Raw genomic sequence first — 22670 nt, forward strand, 5'->3', positions numbered from 1 at the left:
TTCATCTGCTAAGAGAGTACTTTCAAAAGGTCATTCATATTTCATTTTTGTTTTTAATATATTTATTGCAGTAGGGGGTTCGGGCATATGAGTGTATGTACCTGAAGAGGCCATCAGAGAATGTTGGATTCCCTACAGGTGGTTGTGTGCTGCCCTACATGGGTTATAGGAACCAAACCCATTCCCTCTACAAGAGCATCATGCATTCTTAACTTGGAGCCATGTCCCCAAGCCCCAAAGAGTCATTCTGATTACAAATAATGTATCTTGAAATGGAAGGATAAGAAAAGTGTGGTGGATGTGAATGAAGGAGGGGTTCATGAGCTTTCTCCCCTCCCTGAGAAGCTATAGGCATTAATGGTTGCTGGAGGAAAGAGAATCTACTCCTCAGCAGATGTAGTCACTGGTAACTTGAGTGAATAATCCTTCATACAGTTACTCCTAATTAAACCCAGCAGGTCAAACAGAAGACACAAAAGTTGAGGTTACTGTGGCAAGTCTTTATCCAAACAGATTGAAACCCACATAAGAAACAAATTCTACACAAAAGGAGACTTTGGAGATGTGCAGGCTAAGAAGACAACATGAGGACATATGAGCAGATGGTATGTGCAGACCATGAATGGTCACAGGAGAAACCAGTCCTGCTCACATCTTGAGCTTGGACTTCTAGTGTCTAGATAAACTTGCTTTCAGCTAGTTTTTATCCACAACCCTAAGGAATGATGCCACCCACAATGGTATGGCTTTTCCTACATCAATTAACACTCAAGAGAGTCCACCACAGACATACCAACCTTATCTAGACAATGCTTCATTAATACTCTCTTAATAAGACAATTGTAACTAATAAACATATTTGGTAAATAAGATTGATTAAATACTAATTATGAATTTTGAATCACCTTTTACAGGCCAATTAGAAAACTAATTGTATTCAACAGTTGACTACTGTAATATTTGAATGCTTATTCATACTTTTGCACAGTAAAATAGCAAGGTTGAGTGAAAGTAATCACCTCATATATATTACTTTCATATTATCAGCACCTTTTTCTCTAAAGCCATTTTTTTATTAAAACACACTAAATTGAAGCCCTTGTCCCCATGACCAGTCCCAGTGTAATCTGGATCATTCCAAAATGTATTTCTCAGTGTTCTTGTGTATTAAGAATGTGGGTAACAGAAAGGTGGGTCTCTCCCCAGTGCGGTACAATTAGATAAATTCCCTATGATGTGCATTTATTCCTATAATCCCAGATATAGCATCCCATTGAACACGTTCTAGAAAAATCTATACCAGTGTTTTATGTATATCATTAGGAGTCCAATGAAAATGTTGACTGAAGTGAGGAATGGGGCCTGAGATTCTGGATTTGTAATCAACTCCAAGGCAAGACTGATGCTGATATCCAGGGGCCACATTTTGAATAGCAATCAAAGATTTGTGCTTTCTGTATTCTTCATCTTCATGCTCCAGATATGGTATGTTTCTCTTGTCCTACTCCAACACGCTTATCTTCACACACTGGCTCACCTTCCCAAGCAGGAGAAAAGCAACAAAGAACCAGGAATTCCATGTACATGTTCTCCTCCCTTTGCGGACTGTCCTCATCTTGGGGAAGGCTAATTTACTTAATCTGCAGCATGCATCTCTCCTTAACTGCTAAACAATACCTCATGTCCATATTGTATTGTCACTAATAATGAGTATTACTATTATTACTATTTTTCAGGAGGTCTCCAAGCAGTGATACAAGAAGAAAACTTCTATCTCAACAACTGGTAGGAGATAAGGCTCAAGGCTCAGAGGAAAGCTGTTAACTGGAGAAACATTTCTTTTTAAGCAATAAAAAGAAAATTAAGGCTATGAAGACAAGTTAAACATTAGGCATACCAAAGAGTTCCCAGTCAAATTGAACTCTTAACTAAAAAGCAATTATTGACCAGGATTTTTGTCTGTCGTGAGACCTCACTTAATAACTATCCCTGAACTTTGTGTGGGACGTAAATGAGGTGGACCTTTGCCCTCAATTCTTCTTTATAGGCATATTTTTTCATCATGTTATTGTCTTATCCACTTGCTTCCTTAAGCTTGCATTGGAGCCAGTTGCCCTAGTTATAAAGAAATGAATGAGACCATGCTAACTAGGGACAGTGTCCCTTCCTGTACATAATTTCAGAATACCGTCATTTTAATTTTTACTTTAGGGGTAGCATTAAAGATAACAAGGAGATAATTTTGTGTCAAGGGGTTATTACCAAATGACTATGGGATATAAACAGGTGGGAGTTTTGAATAACAGTAATTTTAGAGTAATTCTAATTAAATAACAAACCTTGAGCTGGCAACATCACTCAGTGAATAAAATTGCTTTGCATAACAAGCTTGATAACCTGAGTTTGATTTCTTAGAATCCACAGCTGAAAGAATAAAAAACAACTCTTGAAAGCTGTCTTCTGACCTACACACACACACACACACACACACACACACACACTATATATATATATATATATATATATATATATATATATATATATAAACACACATAATAATAATAAATAAATAAATTTTGTATAAGAAATGAGCTTGTTTCTGACACTATTTGGTCATTTATTCACATTAAATAATGTGTTACAAATTAAGCAATATAGGTATGGGGCATTAAGTATCTATAACTTGAATGTTATGATAAATAAATTTATTTATCATAAAGATTTCAACATGTGGCTCTCAGATGTGGATGGTTGGCAATGTACTGATGATTTTTCTTCATCATAATTGAGTGAACGGGTGCCATTGTTATGTACTGAGTGAAATCTAGCAATGCTACTTACTCCTGCATAGGACTGCAGCCCATCAAAAAAGAAAATTTCAAGGTAGAATGTCAATAGGGAGGATATTGAAATCCCTGTTATATTTTCCTCAGTAGATACTTTGATCTTTGTAATCTCTATCCATGTAATATTCTCATTTAAAGTAGAAGTGATGGCTGCCTTTGAAATTATGATCAGGCTCCATGTTGTCCCAGCATGCAAAGTAATCAGACACATAACTGAAAGTATGCCACAGGAGCTGCAGGCACTCCAAATGTCTGAAAATTGTCAAGTCCCTTGATCAAAACAAAGTAGCCACTCTTTTGAAAGTCACTGGGAAAGAGATGCCTAACAAATTACAGGAAGCTCTGTGTGAACAGATCCATACTGACCTCTCTCTCCCCTTCTGGAGAAACTGGTATAGAACTGCCATTTCACTAGGACACTCTGCAGGACAGACTGGAGAACTATGAGCTGCCACCCCTCTCCTTAGGGATTTACACTTGGAATGTTCTGGGTAGAAAAAGCACTCGCACAATGTCTTTAATGCTTCTTATCCTCTTCGGAACTCCAAGACAGCCATGTAAACTGCCAGGGGGCTGGGACAGAAAACCTCTCCGCCAATTTTTCCTTATGTAAAGGAGACAAAGGGTGAACTGTTTTCATTTTGATAAAGGGGATTGACACCCTCTAAATTAAAATACCCTTTCTTGCAAATGAAATAAAAAAAGGAAGAGAGAAAGAAAACAAGGAAAAGGTTGGTTTATAATTCAATGTGTATGCATGTGTTTATGCATGTGGGGGTGTGCTTTACTGGCTGATCCATCTCCCCATCCCTGTGACTATGAAAATCACAGACACTCCATGGGAAAGCCTGTCACATGTGGACAGATATGCACTTCAGGATGCTTCACAAGAAAAGGTACTGCACATTTCCTGTACAGTGTCATGACAGTTTCTCCATGGAGGCCAAAGAAGTGGAGGATGCTAGTGTGAGCAGAATTGTAGAGTTACTTGCAGAGAAGTAGTTTTGTAAACCAAAAATAAGTCATGACTTCACCTACCACCAAACAACACTCAGCTAAAGAAGTTGTTTTGATCCCCACAATCAAGTGTCTCAAAAGTTAAGTCCTTCCAAGTGATGCCTTCAAGTATATGTTTCATAGTTCTTGAGAGAGAGAGAGAGAGAGAGAGAGAGAGAGAGAGAGAGAGAGAGAGAGAGAAACAAATTTGCAATTTATATCCAAGCTAGTGCAGTCCTCACCTACCTATGGTAACCACGACACCTGTAGACCTTTTTCCCGACAAGAGGACATTGTTCACTTTTCATCTATCTGAGGAGATCCAATGATACTCTACCCCTCAGGGTCCACTGTGGAGGATGAAGCACCCTCATGCCAATGAAGTTCATAATCATGAGAGGAAAAAACAGAGGCTCCAATAGAAGAAAGGGCAGGCAAGAAATAAGGGCAATCCATGTTCTTGAAGAAGACATGGCCAATACTGCCAGAGCTGAGTCTGAGTCATAGGGTAAGATTCTTACTGCCATGGCGAGGAGTGAAAATGAGGCAAGACTTAAGAAATCATATTGGAGGGATATAGGGAAAGGAGGGTCTGACTCAAGTGAAGTGGGCCGCAAATGTGGTTGCCAAGAGCTCTATCATGCAGTGCTCTGACTCATGACTTAAACTCCTGATGTGTCACTGCCCTGGGGGCCATTTACCCCTCTAGTTGACTTCCCAGACTGTCTGACTTCTGTCATGTTTCCTTGCTTTCCTCCGACTACAAGAAACCCTTCAAAGAAACATTTAATATACTTAAAGGTTTCAATGCCTTGTATGTCTACACATGCTATTATATCTTTGTTATTTATATTCTTCTGATTGTTTTGAAGGGAGAAATATAAACGCCAATGAATTCTGTTCATTCTCATTTTTTTTAAACTACAAAAGGTTATGTTGTAAGGAGAGATGATGAATCTCTTAAATCCTGACCCCTTTCCCCATCCCTCACCCCCATCACAAACACATAAACTCTATAAGGAAATCATCTACAGGACAATCTACATATTGGAGAAGACATGTTCATTCTTTCAATCCTGCAAGAAAACATTTGGCAGAGATTAAGTTGTGAGACTTCTATTGTTTTAGCATGAAAAAGAACAACTTGTCAGCCTGTGTAAGTAACTAAGTGTATTTTGGTGGCAAATGACATTTCATGAAAATATTGATACAAGTCCCAGGCTCCCAGAGTGTGTGGCATTCACACTCCAGAATGTCTAAACAGGAGCAGGCAAGGGCAGCAGTCTGGTTGGAAGGGGAACCCGAGGAACATCTAGAAAGTAAAATTGTATTACAGTTTTACTTCCACTTCATATTAAAAGTCAATTAAATATCATTTTCCCTGAAGGCGTTTGTGTTATATTTTACATATGATGAGGTGGGGCCGTGTTTAGACCAAAGAATGTGGTTGTGTGTCTAATATCCCTCCATATACTCTCACACACTAAAGTGGCTTTGAGGCACCAAGAATCTTGTTAGAAACTGAAGAGCACACTAAAGAATGCCATAACACCTGCCACTCACTGGTACTGTGTCTATTCATAAATAGGTCCTAACAATGCTGCAGAAAAAGAAAGCCCAGGGCCAGCAAGATGGCTCACCTTGTAAGGTCCTTGATGCTGAGTCTGGTGACCTGGGTTTGATTTCCAGGAACCTTGTTGTGAAAGGAGAAAACCAACTCCATAACATTGTCCTCTAATCTCCAGAGGCATATTTTAGCATGTAAGAACATTCAAGCACACAGAAAGAAAGAAACACATACATGCATACATATAGCAAGGTATCAATTAATCTAAACAAATTATCTCCAACAACTGACCATTACTTAATGTGTGAATTGTTCTTTGCTTCTATCATTGACCTCTTTTTTCCCCCATTGGCTCACATATATACAAGGCCAAAGGGAATTCAAAGTACTTACACCTGTCAGTCACAAATCAAAGTTATGGCTTACATCAAAGGGTGGTGGGTTCCATATTGTTAGTTCCTTCATGGTCCAGGACAGCATAAGCACACCCCGAAACCCAAGCTTCAGCTTCACTTAAGGCTTAAAGGCAGTGAGATATTATTATAGTGAAACATTCTTGTAAACTTCAAATTCCTTAGACCAAGGTTTTTTCCTTTGTTCCAGAATCTGAAATCTTGGCTACACAATCACCAAAATCAGTGAATCAAAATTGTATATCTTATGCAAAATTTGAGGGTGAATGGTTACAGTAATGAGCATATTCACACAGTTTATTATATGGTCTAAGAAACCCCAGTCACCAGGTCCAAAGGACCTAATGTTGCATTTTAAGTTAAGGGTTGAAAATGCTTATATACTGAGCCTCAAGCTGGCCATAGGGGCTCTATGAAGTTAGTTTCTACCTTTTTCTATATTTAATGGAGTCAGGGCAATCTGAAAAGTTGTTTTTAGTTAAAAAAAAATCCAGTGTCCCAATGCACCTGCCTTCCAAACTATGGCTGCGGGCTGGCTACAGGGCTTTCTGATATAAAAGCATTTGTAGGTAGCAAAAATTGAATACATGAACATTCAAGAGTGTTTTTGCCTAGGCAATTAAAATTTTCCTGCTCTTAAACAAACCACATCAGTTTTAATTGGATACAACTTTTTCAGTTTTGCTTTGAAGGGGTATGACCTTAATCTGATAAGCTTATGCTCCAAGGTAGATTTCAAAGTTAGTAGAATAATATCTAGGTACATGTTAACAATTGCAGAAAACAGAAAAATACAAAGTTATATACATGTGCACACATCTAGTTTCAAGATGATGAATTGGTAAACTTATTTATTAGTACAAGAAAAGGTCAAAAAACCTTTCCCACTTATCTGCAGCAAAGACACGAAATATAATAACCTTCTAATGTCTGATCTGCCAACATCACTATGAAAGCCCAGACACTAGTTTCCTGAGACTCTTCCTAATACATCTCATTACTTTTTGTTTACTTTAAAGAACATAGACTAAAATCATAATGCCATTGTGCTGACTTATAGTTCTATTGTGGAGAAGGTAAGTTGTTCAGGAGGATATACAGCTAATAAATAAGTTGTAGTATATAGGGAAATCAAGAGAGCATGTGGAAAAGCAGAAGTGGGTTCCCCAGGCTGTCTAAACCTGCCTCTGTCACTCACTCACTTACCAGCTGATAACTTTTAGTTTCCTTGAGCATCTCATCTGAAAAACTATATTTATTACCAAATGTCTTATAGCCATGATTCATGAATTTTTGCCTAACAATACCATAGGGCATGACCTAAAGAGTGGTTGGAGCCAGGCGGTGGTGGCGCACGCCTTTAATCCCAGCACTCGGGAGGCAGAGGCAGGCGGATCTCTGTGAGTTCGAGGCCAGCCTGGGCTACCAAGTGAGTTCCAGGAAAGGCGCAAAGCTACACAGAGAAACCCTGTCTCGAAAAACCAGAGTGGTTGGACTTCCCCTTCTCCTGAGATGTGGACAATATAATTGCTTCATCTTTTCTAGATGATTCTTCAGAAGCATACTAACTACTGGGAGAAAAGTTCAGGGGTTGATTGAGGTGGGACTAGTTTTTGTGCAGATGCCAAAAAGACAAAATATCACAGAAACTCACAGTTGGTTCTTCTTATGAATATTCTTTTTAAATTGAGTTAAATAACCAAGGCCCTCTAGTTTATGTTTTGGCCACATTATAAACAGTTAAGTTGAATCTAGAAGAATGTATGATAATGGCTAATTCAGTAGTTACAAAAGAATTCTAACATGGAAACATTTACTATCCTTGGGTTCCATTATTTACAAATCATCATGAAAGCAAAGCAGATTAGAGTCAGAAAGGCTGAGCAAGTTAAAACTTGTGGTATTAGTGGGTGAGTTTAACCTGTGACCCAACACCATCATCTTGATGATTTACTATACTAGAGTTAGCAATAATTATCCTGCAAGAGTAGGACTTGTAGGGTTTCAAGCAATAAGTGAGGAACTCTTCTCTGAGACATGATTGAGAGAGATGTCCAATTGCACATTTTTGAGCAATGACTTTTGGGACCAGGCACTTTACCAAAAATTGGCATGGTAGATTTGACTATATGCTATATATAAGAGACCATTAGACTCCATGTAGGAATAGTATAAAAGTGTTGCTCATGCATGGAGTCTGTTTCTTTCCAGCTGTGTGACACTGAACTAGCTAATTTAGTGTTTGTGCATGTGCAAGTTCACATATGTATATCTGTGCATGTATATATGTATATACATGTACATGTGCATGCATATGGTGACCAGAAGTTAGCCTTGAGTGTTCTCCTCCAGCACTGTCCATTTTTTTCTTTTGAGGCAGAGCCTCTTGATTGGCATGGGACTTGCCAAGTGTATCCTGGGCTGGCCAGGCTGTGAACCCAGAGGACCCTGATATTAGTGTCTTTAGAGCCCTGGTATAGAAGCTCACGTTGACACACCTAGCTTTTTTATGTGGTTTCTGGGGCTTGGACTTAGGTCCTCATATTATAAGGCAGGGAATTTAGCAACTGAGTTTCTCCCCTATGCTTCTTTACAAAACTTCTCCATATCTCAGCTTTTCTGATCTGTAAACTTAAATCAACTATACTGGCTATTCATTAAGTTATCAACTAAATAAATAAAGTAAAAGATTTTCAATTAAATAAAGTAAAAGATTCTAGTCTTATATTTATTTGTTTTTGTTTTTGTTTATTCGAGACAGGGTTTCTCTGTGTAGCTTTGCGCCTTTCCTGGAACTCACTCTGTAGGCCAGGCTGGCCTCAAACTTACAGAGATCTACCTCCCGAGTGCTGGGATTAAAGGCGTGCGCCACCACCGCCTGGTTTATATTTATATATTAAGAGTCTAGGGGCTGGTAAGATGGCTCAGTAGGTAAAGATGCTTGCTTTGACAACCAGTTTAATCCCCAAGAACCACATAGCAGGAAGAGAGAACCAACTTCTGCTGATTGTCCTCTGACTTCCACATGTGTGCTATAGAATGCACACACACACACACACACACACACACACACATTAAATAAACAAATAAATAAACAATAATTTTTAAGAACAGTCAAAAATGGATAATTCAATTTTTATGAGATGTTTTTATGGTATCCTTTTGGGAAAAAAACAAGATAGTGTTTAGAAGTTAAGCATTCTTTGGAGAAAGGGTGATATTAGTCTAAATATATCTGTAGGTGTAAATATTACTGTAAGTGTACAACATGATTGAGCAAAACAAAACAGCTCCTCACAGACTATTAGTACTTGTGGATTTTCTATGGCCGATTTTGTGAGAGAACTCAATACCTCAGGTCTAGTTTAGTGTATGGGCTGGATCAGGACTGTCACCTCTGAGCAAAGGGGCACATCAATACCGAACATGTACTCTGAAAACCTTGCAGATCCAGTCTGTCCGTGTATTACTGAGTCATCATTTCTTGGTTTTCTCTTTGGCTCACAGTTGACTCAGAAACCCTAGTATTTACAAAGCCCGGTTGCATTTCTTTAAACCCAGGATACCTGTGGGGCTTTCAGAGCCATGCCTATCAAACAGCTGCAGTCAGAACCAACTGAGAAACAGTCTGAGTGGGTAACTTAGTGAAATCAGTGAAACCTCCAACTGATTTTATTACTGCAGAATGTCCAAACTTGGAGTCATCCAATATCTTAGCAAGAGCACAGACTCAGAAACATAACCCAAATTCACCCATTCTTCACATCTCCTCCACTGCTGCAGCCATAGTGCTGATCCTTGTGACCACAGATGATCATCCTATATGGTCTTTTCACTTTTGCTTTCCCTACTCTAGACTATCTAGGAGGTAAGAGTGATTTAAAACGAAAAAAAAAAAAAAACTTAGTAGTGTTACATCTTTGTTCAAAACTACCTGACGGGTCTAGATACCTAAGGAAAATCCTGATCCTTCTCTCTAACTCTAAATTTCATGTCTGGGGCTCCCTTCCCGCTCTTGGCTGCAGTTGTGCTGGTCTCTTTGTCCTCTATAAGCATTGCAAGCACACTGCTCCTACTTTGCATTCTTTGTCTTCACTGTCCCTGTGGCACAGACTTGTCTTAGTTAGTGTCGCTATTGCAGGGGTAAAACAGCATGATCAAAACCAACTTAGGGAGAAAGGGGTTTATTTTAGCTTATAACTCTCAGGTTGTACTCGTTCCTGGGGGAATTCAAGTCAGGAACTCAAGGAAGGGACCTGGAGACAGGAACTGAAGCAGAAGTCATGGAGGAGTACTGCTTGCTCCCCAAAGCATGCTCAACCTGCTTCCTTTTTTGTTTTTCTGTGGTTGTAATTTGTTTGTTTGTTAGCTTTTTTTTAAAAAAAAAAAAAGTATTTATCTGTGTAGCCTTGGCTGTCCTGGAACTCACTCTGTAAACCAGGCTGACCTTGAACTCACAGAGATCCAGCTGCCTCTGCCTCCCAGGTGCTGGGATTAAAGACGTGCACCACCATGCCCAGCTTCTACTTTCATTCTTACATACTCCAGGACCACCTGTCAAGGGGTGGCACTAGTTGGGCACTCCCATATCAATCACCCATTGAGAAAATGCTGCACAGGTTCATGTATAGGCCAATCTGATGGAGGCATCTTCCCAATTGAGGGTCCTTCTTCCTGAACAACTCTAGCTTATATCAAACTGACATAAACTCAGCCAACACTGTCTGCTTAATAGTCCTCTAATGAGGGAAGCACACTGACTTAATGACCTCTCATCCATCATTCTTGGTCCCTTGATACATCTTGTTTTGTACTAAAGCACATGTAGGGATGGGAAGACCTTAAAAACCAGTTAATATTTACACAACATGGCTCTCATATGAATTCTGGTCAGCTAAAATATGGCAGACAGCAGCCATGTGGGAGTGCCATGAATCAGTTAATGATGGCTGACACAGGACATATTGGCAACCCAGAAGTATGAACAGTTATGTAATCTGTTCTATAGTTCTACTCCTAGCAAAATGTCACATTTGTGTCATTTTGTAGAAGCATGGCATGGAGATGAGGTGAGGGATTTCTCTTTTCACCACTGTCAACCAGCCTGTATAGGCCAGTGAGCACTCACCAGTGGCCTGTGTTCCGTTCTGAGTGTGTGCTTGTTATGTGTAGGCATGTGCCTGGAGGCCTGCTATCAAAGGCCTACCTGAGGATCTTATCTGCCTGTGAATACTCAAACTTTCTTCCGAATCCAAGTCCCCTGTGACCACTTACTACTCCTAGCATTAGATATTGAGCCACATTCACAGAGCTCAACATATTCCACATTTACACTCTGCCTCGTCTTTTCCAATAGAATGCAGAGTCCAGGATGTATTTCTCTCTCTTTTTTTTTCAGTTTTCCTTTTCTTCACAACCCTCACGTATGAATATTCCAATTAAAAAGCCTGTCTTACCATCAACCACAGCTGCAAAACCAGTCTCTGTAGCCTCAATCCTGCCCCTGTATTCTTGGAGAAGGTCAAGTCAAGTTTGAAGGCTTTTTTTTTTTCTTTTTCTTTTTTTTTTTTTTTTAAGATGTGTTCTCATGTTTTCCATATTCCACACTGGACTCAGTTTCACTATGTAGCTAAAGTTGGTCTTAAAAACCTGATTGTCCTGCCTCCATTGTACTGGAATTACAAGTGTTTGCCACCGTAGCTGGCTTTGTCTATAGTTAGACTGCCCGGGAATGAACCAGCCTCATCTAAGGGGAACTTTCTCATACATTGTCACTGCATATAGCACTGTGAAAACAGAGGGATTGTTGATGAGAACAATCACTCAGGACATTTATACAACCACTCTTGTGCTTAACTGATGGTCACATGAGCAGTTCTGCATACCAGGGTATGTCTCTTGCTTCCAAGCCTTGAATCTTTTTGACAGAAAAAAAAAATCTCATCACTTTAAGGCACATCTACAAGGTGTGTGAAGTCAAGACCATGGAATGGAGAACTGAGATGGCCTTGTCTAACTCATCATCCCCAAGGCCTCAGTGTTGTCCTTGTCAGACAGAACAATCATCCTCTCTCAGAACCACAGTAATCAAGGCTAAGAACATGAGCATATTTGTAAGGTAGAAGACCAGGGAAGAAGAACGGTGGAGTTTGGACATCACCTTGGCAGCTGCCTGAAAGTAACTCAGATATGAAGCATCGGAGAGGCAGCACAGCGAGCCCTTTCTACTCAGAGAAGATAGCATTTCCCCACATCAGTTCCTCCCAGAGTTGAAATTCTCCTTAGTAGTAAATCAGAGAATTAAATGGGCACTATGCCTCTTTACTGTTGATCCCTAAGGTGACCCTTAGCATCCTGCAGACATACTATTAAGATACATTACCTCAGGGGCTAGCAAGCTAGCAATATTGCTAGCTACACTTATTATTTTATTCCTTCTTTGGGTACCATCTATTTATTGAACTCTTGCTACAGGCAGGCACTCAGTTAGGTACTGGGGTGTTGTTAGGAATCAATTAGGCATGGGTCCTTTCCCTGAGGGAATTGGTAAACTAGCAGGAGCCATATGATATGGCTATCTGAGCTGTATGTGTGCGATTCAAAAGTAAATGGGATACCAGGAAAGTGAGAAATGCAAGGAATTGACCCCACCCGAGGACACACTCAGAAAGCAGAACAATAAATAGAAATGAGAATGAGGGGAAAAGTGAGAAAAGGAAGACAAAGAGTAGGAACAGAGTGGGAAGAAACACAGGGTATTCAACCAAGCCAGGATGTCATGTGGCTGATACCTTGAAAAAAGGGGTACAAAACAAGTTAGTTTGCAGTCTGAGGAAAAAGTGTGTCAAGCAAGCCAGATAGGTTTTGATAAAATGGTGGGCATTGGGGCTGGAGAGATGGTTCACTGGGTGAAAGCCTTTGCTGCTCTTGCATGCACATGATATATATAAACTCACACAGGCTCTCACACTGAAACATGAAAAAAAATTAAAATGCTGGTCCTTTATGTGAATTCCTGTGTGTGTGCATATGTGTGTGTGTGTGTGTGTGTGTGTGTGTGTGTGTTTGCGTGTGTTTATTTTATGCATGTTTGTGTATAGGTGCACTTGTCAGTGCATTCAAGTGTAAGAGGCAGAGGTCAGTACCAGACATCATCCTCTGTTGTGCTCTACTTTAATTTTGCAAGGCAGGGTCTCTCATGGAACCTGAAGCTTGTTGTTTTCAGCTGGACTGACTGGCCAGGAAGCCTGTGGAATCAACACTTCATCAGCACTGGGGTTACTGACACACAGTGCCACACCCAGCATTTATATATGTGTTGAGGATTTGAACACTGGTCCTTTATGTTGTGTGGCAAGTACTTTACCCATTGAGCCATCTTGCCTTCCCAAAATGTGAGTCTTTACTTGAGAAAAACAGACAGTTTTTGCATGATCTCAGAAAGAGAAGGCACTTGATCTGATTGAGATATTCAGAAACCAGTTCACTCTATCAGTTGCATACCAAACAGACCGAAGGGTCCAGGTAAAGGAGAAAGATCTGAGCAGAGCCTCTGCAGCTCCCCAAAGCACAAAACAAGCGGTTTTCATTACTGGTAGAGCCGGGGAGAAGGAATGTTAGGACAGTTGACTGAGCGGCCAAGCAATAAGAGAAGTGAATGTAGAGGCCCAAGACAGCTGGACTGGTTTTTGCATCTCATTTTCAAAATTAGTTTGTATTTTCATTGCTGCAATGCAGATTTTGCCCCCAATTTACATCCACCACCACCCCCAAGCACATTACTTTGGTAGAGAGTTGCTGTAATTTGCATTCCATTTCTGCAAAATTCCATTCAGTTTGCTTGGATATGAGGTCCAACAGGTGTCCTCTGAGCATTTCTGTGCATCCTGAGTTGGCCCACCCTGGAGTCCTTGGTTAACCCACAGAGGGTTTGCAAACGAGTGATCAGGGGAAAATATCAATATTCGTTTTATTTAGTTGCAGTAGGACATCCTGCAATAGCTGGACTAAAAATCAGAAAACAACAGATCTGGCCTGCTGAATTCCTCCAATCATAATATCCTGGGGGAGAGTCACCTATTTTTTTGTAAAATATTACCAATATTATGAATGAAAAAAAGTTTCCAAAATGACCAATTATGAAAAGCCAAAGAATTTCTTCCTACTCATATTTTACTGAAATTCTATTTGCACTAAGTGATTGTTAAGGGTTTTCTAATTGTGTGATAGGTTATGACAAACTTAATTCACCTAATAGCATCAATTTTCTGGTCTGGCAAGATGGCTTAGTGGGTAAAAGTGCTTGATGCCAAGCCCGAGGAACTGAGTTCAAATCCCCAGAACCTACATGGTTAAAGACAAACAACTCCATAAGTTTTTCACCAACCTCCACTTGCATACCCTGTACTGCATACTAGACACACACACACACACACACACACACACACACACACACACACACACACACACACAAATGTATATGATGAAAATAAAAATATCCTTTAAAAGTACTTTTTAAAATGCCACTCATTTCTGTGAAGGCATATACTAAACTAAGGAGTAGCAAACAAATATTCAAAGAACAGAAACAGGTGGGAAATTGAGCATAAAATCCAAAGTCAAGAAATACTGAAAAACTAAAATTATTGTCGTAGAGCAGTTACATGTATATATAAGCCAGGAGGCAACATTTAGTGTTGTCTTTCTTCAATCACTCCCTACTTTATTTTTCAATATTATGAGACTGCCTGCTAGCTCCAGGGATCCTGGGACTGCAGGCACCTGCTACTTCACCCGGCTTCTCTAAGTGTATGCCAGGGATCAAACTCAGGCCCTCAAGGCTGCCTGCTAAGCCTTTTTTCACATGAGATATTCATCAGACTACATTTATAACATTAAAAATATATCTCTCTTAGGAAATAAGTGATGGAACAAACTTGATCTATCTGCAAATAACATCATTCACCATAAAGTAGAGAATTTTCTCTACTGAGATCTAGAAATATCACATATTTATATTAAAGCCACATTGTACTAGAGCCTGGGTCAGCACAATAATAATGCAAGGGAGAAAAAAAAACAAGGATTAACACAGATGAAATGTCACTGTCATAATTTATAGGCACAAGATTCTGTACACTGGGTTCTGAAAGAATAGAAACTTGTAGAATTAGCAAATGAACTTATAAAGGTCAATGAACATAGAATCAATATGTCACGCATGTAAATTAAGAAAAAACTAAGAAAGTCTTTAAGTTCACAAAGATCATTTTTCAAAGTAGAAACAAAGACTTTACTTAAAGTCCACAAACCACATTAATCGTTTGATTGCAATCCACACACTAGTCCCTGCTCCCAAAGACATTCTGAGCCCACCCAGAGTCAATTAGAAGGGCAAGTGAAGCAGTGAAAGCTTCAGTTTTCTGATGTGGGCAGCTGAGTGACCTCAGGTCTCCTCCACCTGCCACAAGCAAGGGATCAAAGACAGCAGCTGGATTCATCTACGGTGAACCCAAAGCCGGGAAGGGACAAGGCTGACTATGGTACATCGCAAGAGAAAGGAAGAATGATTAGAAAAGACAGCTCATATACCCTGGCCTCATGTTTACTGAATGTCACATCTGTATTCCAAAAGTGTGTTACAAATGAGGCCATGCACAGAGTTAATGGCATTGACAGTACTGAACACAGGAAATGCTTACCATTTGGAATTAACTTGAATCTTTTCATACACAGTGTTGACAATACACTACTTGTGGTGATATATTGTGCACCCTAATAAAATTTGCCTGAAGAGGTGTAAAGTATTGTAGTGGGTAGCCATTCCAGCTTTGATCTGGAAGTTCCAACCCCCATTGAGGCTTCAGTAACTGTCATGCCTACAAGGTGGGGCCAAGAAAGGACCCTGAAGACCCAAGATCTGGATGTACTGGCTTTCTTGGTTCCTGGACCCCGGACACCGGAGGAAGACTGAGCAGATTTCTCCAGAGAACACCGCCGGACTGCACTACACCTTTCCCAGACCCTGTAACCTATCCCTTCACTTGTAAGTTACCCCACAAAATAAACCTCCCTTTTAACTATGTGGAGTGGCCTTAGTAATTTCACCAATTAAGTATATAAGTTTGAGAGACATCAAAAGATAGTTTGGGGTTGGTAATACAAGTTAGGATAGAAAGTAAACTAGGTATACCATTTTGGACTCACCAAAATAGGATAGATAATGGAATATTTTCTCTGAATTTGTCAAATGTTTATGGACTGGACATTGTTAATGTTATTCTTGACTGTATATATTGTATATACTTATTGTATATAGTTTTTCTTATATTAGTTTTAACCTTCTTTTATTATTTTAGACAAAAAAAGGGGAAATGTGGTGATATATTGTGTACTCTAATAAAATTTGCCTGAAAATAAATGTGGTGATATATTGTATACCCTAATAAAATTTGCCTGAAGATCAAAGAGACAAAGGAACCAGCCATTGCCACATATCACCTTGCCAACTCCACAGATCCTCTGACTGAATGTCTCTGAGTCCTCAGCCAAAAAGGGCTTCAGACAAAAAGCTTTCCTCAGCCAAAAGGGGCTTTAGTTCCTGTCTCATCGTGCCTTATATACCTTTCTCAGCCCAGCCATATTACTTCTTCCTAGTGCTGGGACTAAAGGCCTGTGCCACCACTGTCTGGCTCTGTTTCTGTCCTAGACTGAATTAATCTCATGTAGTTCAGGGTAACTTTGTTCTCAGAGATCCAGATAGATCTCTGCCTCCCAAGTGCTAGGATTAAAGGTGTGTGCCACCACTGCCTGGCCTCTAGGTTTAGTCTAGTGGCTTGTTCTGTCCTCTGATCTTCAGGCAAATTCTATTAGGGTATATAATGTATCACCACATTTCCCCTTTTTTGTCTAAAATAGTAAATCAGGCAAATTTCATTAGTGTACATAATGTATCATCACACTACTGAATATACCTTGCATAAATTCTACAAATATTTATAAAAACTATAATACCTTACATAATATGGTATGTCTATATGCCAATATTATTTCATTTCACATTCATATTTAAATTCTGATAGCATTCATTCAGCAATCTTCTTTTCTCCTTCTTTTGTTCCTCCCACTCATCTTTCAACTCCTCCCTCATAATCTTCTTGACACCCAAATAAAAGAGTGGACCAGTTTTCATTTCAGCTTGCATCTGCATATACTTTGAATGATTTTATCCCTATTATCAGAAAGAGAATGCACCACAGTGGTGGCGGTAATGATGCTAAATGCTATCTGTAAGCTTTGCCTTACTGCTTGCAACCATTCCAGACCCCCCACGATCATCACCCTTCCAAGACTCTTTCACATATTTCCTGATTAACATCCATGTCTTTTTTTGTCCTAAAACCATATTAATTCTGTTTTTGCTAAATTATAGCCATTCACTTCCTGTACCAGGAATCTTAGAGAGCTTATTAATAAAATCAAACCCGAGTCAGGTATTAGGGTGAACTGGAAAGTCAGAGAGACAGAACAAGCCACAGCTTCCTCACATTGCCAGTTTCTCAGCTGATCCTATTTCCTCAGACTGGAAGCTTCTATGTCCTCATCCCAATGGCTCTCAGCTGAACTGCTGCTCGAAAGCCTGAATGCTTAACTAGCCAAAATGCTTAACCAGGCCAAATGCTTAACCAGCCAAATGCTTCTAGTTCCTGGTCTTCATGCCTTATATACCTTTCTGCTTTCTGCCATCATTCCCTGAGATTAAAGGCTCGCTTTCTGAGATTAAAGGCCTGAGTCACTATGTTTGGCTGCATCCTTGAACAGATGGATTTCTGCCTCTGGGATGCTAGGATTAAAGGCATGTGCTACCACTGCCCATCCTCATGTATAATATTGTGGCTCTTCTGTCTCTGACCCCAGATAAGTTTATTAGGGTGCACAATATTTTGGGGAACACAATACCACAACTTCCTAAATCCAGGTAGCCTGACTCTCATTTCCCCTCTGCATAGTGTTCCAATATCACTGGGTATAATTTTAGATTTATACTCAAACTCCCATAGATTTCTCCACTTAATAAAATATATTTATGATCCTGAACTTACATTAATATTAGCCCAAAATCTTCCACAAGGAGTCTAAACAGCTAGTTAGAAAAGTGGATTTTTTTCCTACAAATTCACTATGTGGCCAGTGTTGTGGGACTTTCCTCTACTAAGTATAACATAGCCATTCCTATCTTGAAATCAGAACAGTTGTTATTACCCTCATGAAATCCCTACAAGATTGGCCTATGAACATTCCCTCATAGAGGGTGAGGGTTGGAGGGTCGTTCGCCCCTCACCTGAAAGTCCAGAAACTACCTCTTCCCTGCCTCACCAAGTTTTGTATAATTCTATTCCAGTTGTTTCTGGAAGTGCTGGAGTATATAAAGATCAAAGATTAACTGAGGGAGGTACTCCATGTCTGCAACTCTCTGAGATCATCACTAATGCTGAGGTGAGCTTTTCAGTGATTCAGCTATCAGGGCTTAGCTAAGCTCCGGTATGTTCTTTAAGGAAGTTCCACGTCTCACTGGTTCATCAAGCCAGGCTTAGATGAAATAATTACATCAGCATGTCCTTAGCACCCTAGCTGGAGTCAACAGGTATTTGCTCATGTCTCTCCAGTAAAACTCATACAACAACCAGGCAAGCTAAGCTTCAGCATGCAGTAGGATACAAAGTGAGGAGGGTGGAAAGGAAACAGGTTTGAAATTATCCATCTGGAAATTTTAATTGCACTCCTTCTCGCCAAACCTGCCATTCAGTGCTGGAGAGTCCTCACTACTCCAGTTCCAGCTTCTGCTTATTGCTCAGGAAAATTAGTAGACACGTTTTAGGGTAGGAAGAGTCATAGCACACAGCAAGGAAGGATGGCTAATAATTTGTTTCCTCTGAAGGGAGCAGAGTACTAAAAAAGTCAAGGCAAAAAAGCTTCCAGTACTTAACTTTTCCAAGAAAACCACAAAACAGCAGTCTATTTAAACCTCAAGAGCCATGTGTAGAGACACACTATACATCTACACCTTGCATTCTGAGACCTGCGTCCCCACATCTGTGACTTACCTCCACCAGCTTGTTGGCATGTTCACGGAAAACTTGGGCATATTCCTTCACTTCCTTTTCGTTCCCACTCTTTGCAGCCTCAATGAGAACCAGCAAAGGGACATTGGTTTCCAAGAAAGAATCTGATATGTGATCCATCACGGCTTTCCGAAGCTACAGTTAAGAACAAAAGCAGAAGGATATTAAGGAACAGAATTGGCAATCTTTTCCTAAAGTGCTGTCAAGCTTTCATTATAATGTAAACAATGGTGATGGTTAGTTTTAATTGACAACTTGATACAACTTAGAATCTGCTGAGAAAATTTTCTCAATGAGAGATCGCCTAGATCAGGTTGGCTTGTGAAGATACATAGGAGGAAATATGCTGATTGTGTTCACTAATATGGGATGACCCAAGCTACCAAAGGCAGCACTCTTCCCTAAGCAGGAAATTCTGGACTATATAAACGTGGAAGGGGGATGTTGAGCACTAAGAAACATGCACACATTCATGTTTTATTTGCATGCATCCACAGCTACCAGCTGTCGATGAGACTGTCTTGCTTTGACTTCCCCACAATAAGTGACTGTAGCCTGGAATTATAAGTCAAATAAACCCTTTCTTCTCTCACTTGCTTTTTGTCTAGATAATGATTACAGTGGTAGAACTGAAATTAGGACAATATGAGTCCCACTCTCTTTTGAATTTTCTCTTATCACATCAATGAAAAAGAGGTAGACTGATGTACATCTGCCTAGAGACTACATGCAATATACCTCTTGAAAATTACATAAACAGACTATAGCTCAAAACACTGACCAAAGATCAGCTCCCATCCTTCACTAAATCGTATGTGTCACTCCTACGGACTCTGATTCTTGGTGAAGTTCAAGAGCTCAGCTCTTCAGCAGCAGCGACTTCTAGATACCAACTGGCCACTGGGGAGAACTTCAGATAGAGTGCTGAGCCTTGATGCCACCCCTGAAATTTATCACTGTATGTAGCCTGCCCTTTTCACATCCACTGTTTGTGCTTTACAGAGGGAAAACAGGAAACATCTGACAGTCATAAAAATATTCCAGCCCAGGTGCTATGGTGATGCAGTTGCTATGTTCCAGGAAGTAAAAAATACTTAGAATTATGTTTCAAGGTAAGAATAAACAAACCCGAATCTTCTAACAATGCATAATTACACACCATTCCCACACTATTAAAATAAGTGGGGCAGCTGCATGAAAACAAAATAAAACTGTCCCTGAACAATCACCTCGCTTCTACTTGGTTCATAATCATCTGAATATATCTAGCCTACAAATAAAAATAAACACAATGGAAGATGGTAAATAATCTGTACATTTCCCAAATCAATTTATTAACACCTGTTCCAGAGGCTGTGGGGCAAGTTGACAGTATGACAGACACACTCTCTTGTGAGTGATCAGAAGCTGTAGTATGAATAGCACCCTCTTCTTTTGAGCACTAATGACCATAAAGGATGAATGTGAATGTATGTAAGTTGGTTTGGCTTTCCTCTAAATTGCTTTGACATTTCTGCTTGTAAGATATAAGAAAGACTATGTGAGTTAAATTCACTACAATACTCATTTGGCAAAAAAAATATGAAATTACTTCCTCAAATTAATATTAGTTATTTGTGATGTCATCTTTTAGGGGTAGATATCATATGAGAACACTTGAGTAATTTCTTTCCATATTCAATTGTTGAAGTCATTCAACAATATTACGAAGTGTGGAGCATTGTTAAGAGAGTTCTCTAAGTGAAAGAGCTGGGACTCAGACAAGTGAAATAACGTGCCTTCTTTAGTTCCGACTGGGAAGGAGATAGAAACAGCAAATGTGGACCTGATGGGGGCCTTACAGGGAACATTTCAAACTAACCTGCCACAGCCGCTTCAAGGGCATATTGATTCATGTAGGGAAGAAATGAGTAGAGGCGTAGTAAAAAGTGACTTGACAGCAACAAGAGAGACAACTGTAAGTCCACATAAGGGGTAGGTCAGAGGAAAAGGAGGAAGGCTATCCCACCAACCAAGCCACCACATTTTTTGATACCTACAAAAAGCAGCTGAAGAAGGAACTCTGTGAGGCTAGAAAAGCCATCTGTATCAACTCTTCCTAAATCCTCAGGAAGAATTTGTTTATGGAAGTAAGCAAAGTTAAGCATTACAGAAAGCTGTAAAGAGTGGTTGTCCCCATATACAGTTAAACAGCATAAACAGAAAGATATGTCTATATAACAGGTAAAAATGGAAACTGTTAAAAAAAGGTAATATGCCATTTCAAATGAAATAAAGGACTTTATAGAAAAATAAAAGATACAAAATAACAATACAAACTGCTGTGAGAACAACTATGAACTAGGCATCGTGATTCATACTTCTGATCCCAGTACTTGTGAAGTCAAGGCAGGACAATTACCCCTAACTTGAGTCTATCCTAAGCTAGATAATGAATCCTAGGCCAAGTTGTGCTACAGTGTAAGAACATCTCTAAAAAGTAAAATTGGGGAAATGGCTCAGTAATTGATTTAAGAGCATTTGCTGCTCTTTCAAAGGATGAGAGTTTAGTGCCCAGGATTCTTGTTGGGTGAGCACAGTCAACTGTAACTACAGTTCCTGGACATTCCTATACACTTAGAAAGTTATGCAAGAAGAACTGAAGGAAACCAGGTGTTGAACATTTCAATCTGTCATAGCTTCTGGCAGAGCAGGGTTTCACATAGTAAAGGGGAACATGGGGACTTAATAAAATGAACTTGACAGGGACAAGAAAAACAACAGAAGAAGAAAGTCCATATAAGGGACTGACGTTCATGAGTACCCACACAGAGGTATGCACACACACACACACACACACACACACACACACACACACAAATAAAATAAATCTTTAAAAATAAAGTAACTAAGAATTCTGTTTTAAAATTTAAAAAAGAATTGCAAATGGTCAATTTAAAAAAGACTGAACCAAAATGAATAAATATCACAGCAGGTGCCTTAAAAGAAACGAAGAAAAAATTCCAAGTAAAATATTAGCAAGAGCTTAAAAAGGGATGAGAGAAAAGATGACAAGTCAAAATAGGAAAAGAAATTCAATATATGGCTTCCAGGCATCCCTGAAGAAAGAAATCCAAAGCTATTTTAACTACTTATACCAAGACTCATGAAATAGGGAATTCCAGCAGACAGAGAAATGGTGTTCATGTACTGAGCCCCACCTCCTCCTGCCCTCATCCCATAAAAAGATCAACAACAACAAAATGCAACCAGGTATGGCAGTGTGTACCTATAATCTCAGCCACTGGAGAGAGGCATGAGTTTAAGGCCTGAGGGAAAAAAAGAAAATGAGAAAGGAAAAGAAAGTAGGGTAGGAGAGAAAATGAAAAATCAGGGATTCAAACATGAGTAGAAAATAGAAATAAAAGTGGAAAATATATAAATTCATATGGAACACCTATAAGGTGAGGGCCTTTTATAATGGACATGTCTAGAATCTATGAACCAAAGCAGGAATGGCTATCATGCCTCCCTTCCTGTGCCATATCAGACATGATTTGTCAGCTCCAGCACACTTTTATGCTGAGCTCAACTCTACTTCCTAATCTCTCTTAGCACAGTGCTCTAGGCAGCTAGTACTCATCAACCTTATTTTTTCTACAGGATAAAAGCCTGTTCTCCTTGATAGACATCCTTCAAATGGGAGCTTTCTTTAGGTATAATCAGCCATGTGTCTAAGAAATCCACC

The 22670-nt window shown here is 39.6% G+C and overlaps 1 protein-coding gene across 6 annotated transcripts in view; it reads right to left on the bottom strand.

The window, feature by feature from the left end:
* Nucleotides 1-22670, bottom strand: part of Ctnna2 (catenin alpha 2) — a 1144108-nt gene that overhangs the window by 223251 nt on the left and 898187 nt on the right. For all 6 annotated transcript variants that reach the window (XM_042273493.2, XM_042273492.2, XM_076566967.1 and 3 more), the window contains one exon: nt 18926-19078. In XM_042273493.2, coding sequence (XP_042129427.1) covers nt 18926-19078 — 153 coding nt within the window. The remainder of the gene's footprint in view (nt 1-18925; nt 19079-22670) is intronic.

The sequence above is a fragment of the Peromyscus maniculatus genome, chromosome 3 (assembly GCF_049852395.1).
Source record: "Peromyscus maniculatus bairdii isolate BWxNUB_F1_BW_parent chromosome 3, HU_Pman_BW_mat_3.1, whole genome shotgun sequence".
NCBI classification, from domain to species: domain Eukaryota; kingdom Metazoa; phylum Chordata; class Mammalia; order Rodentia; family Cricetidae; genus Peromyscus; species Peromyscus maniculatus.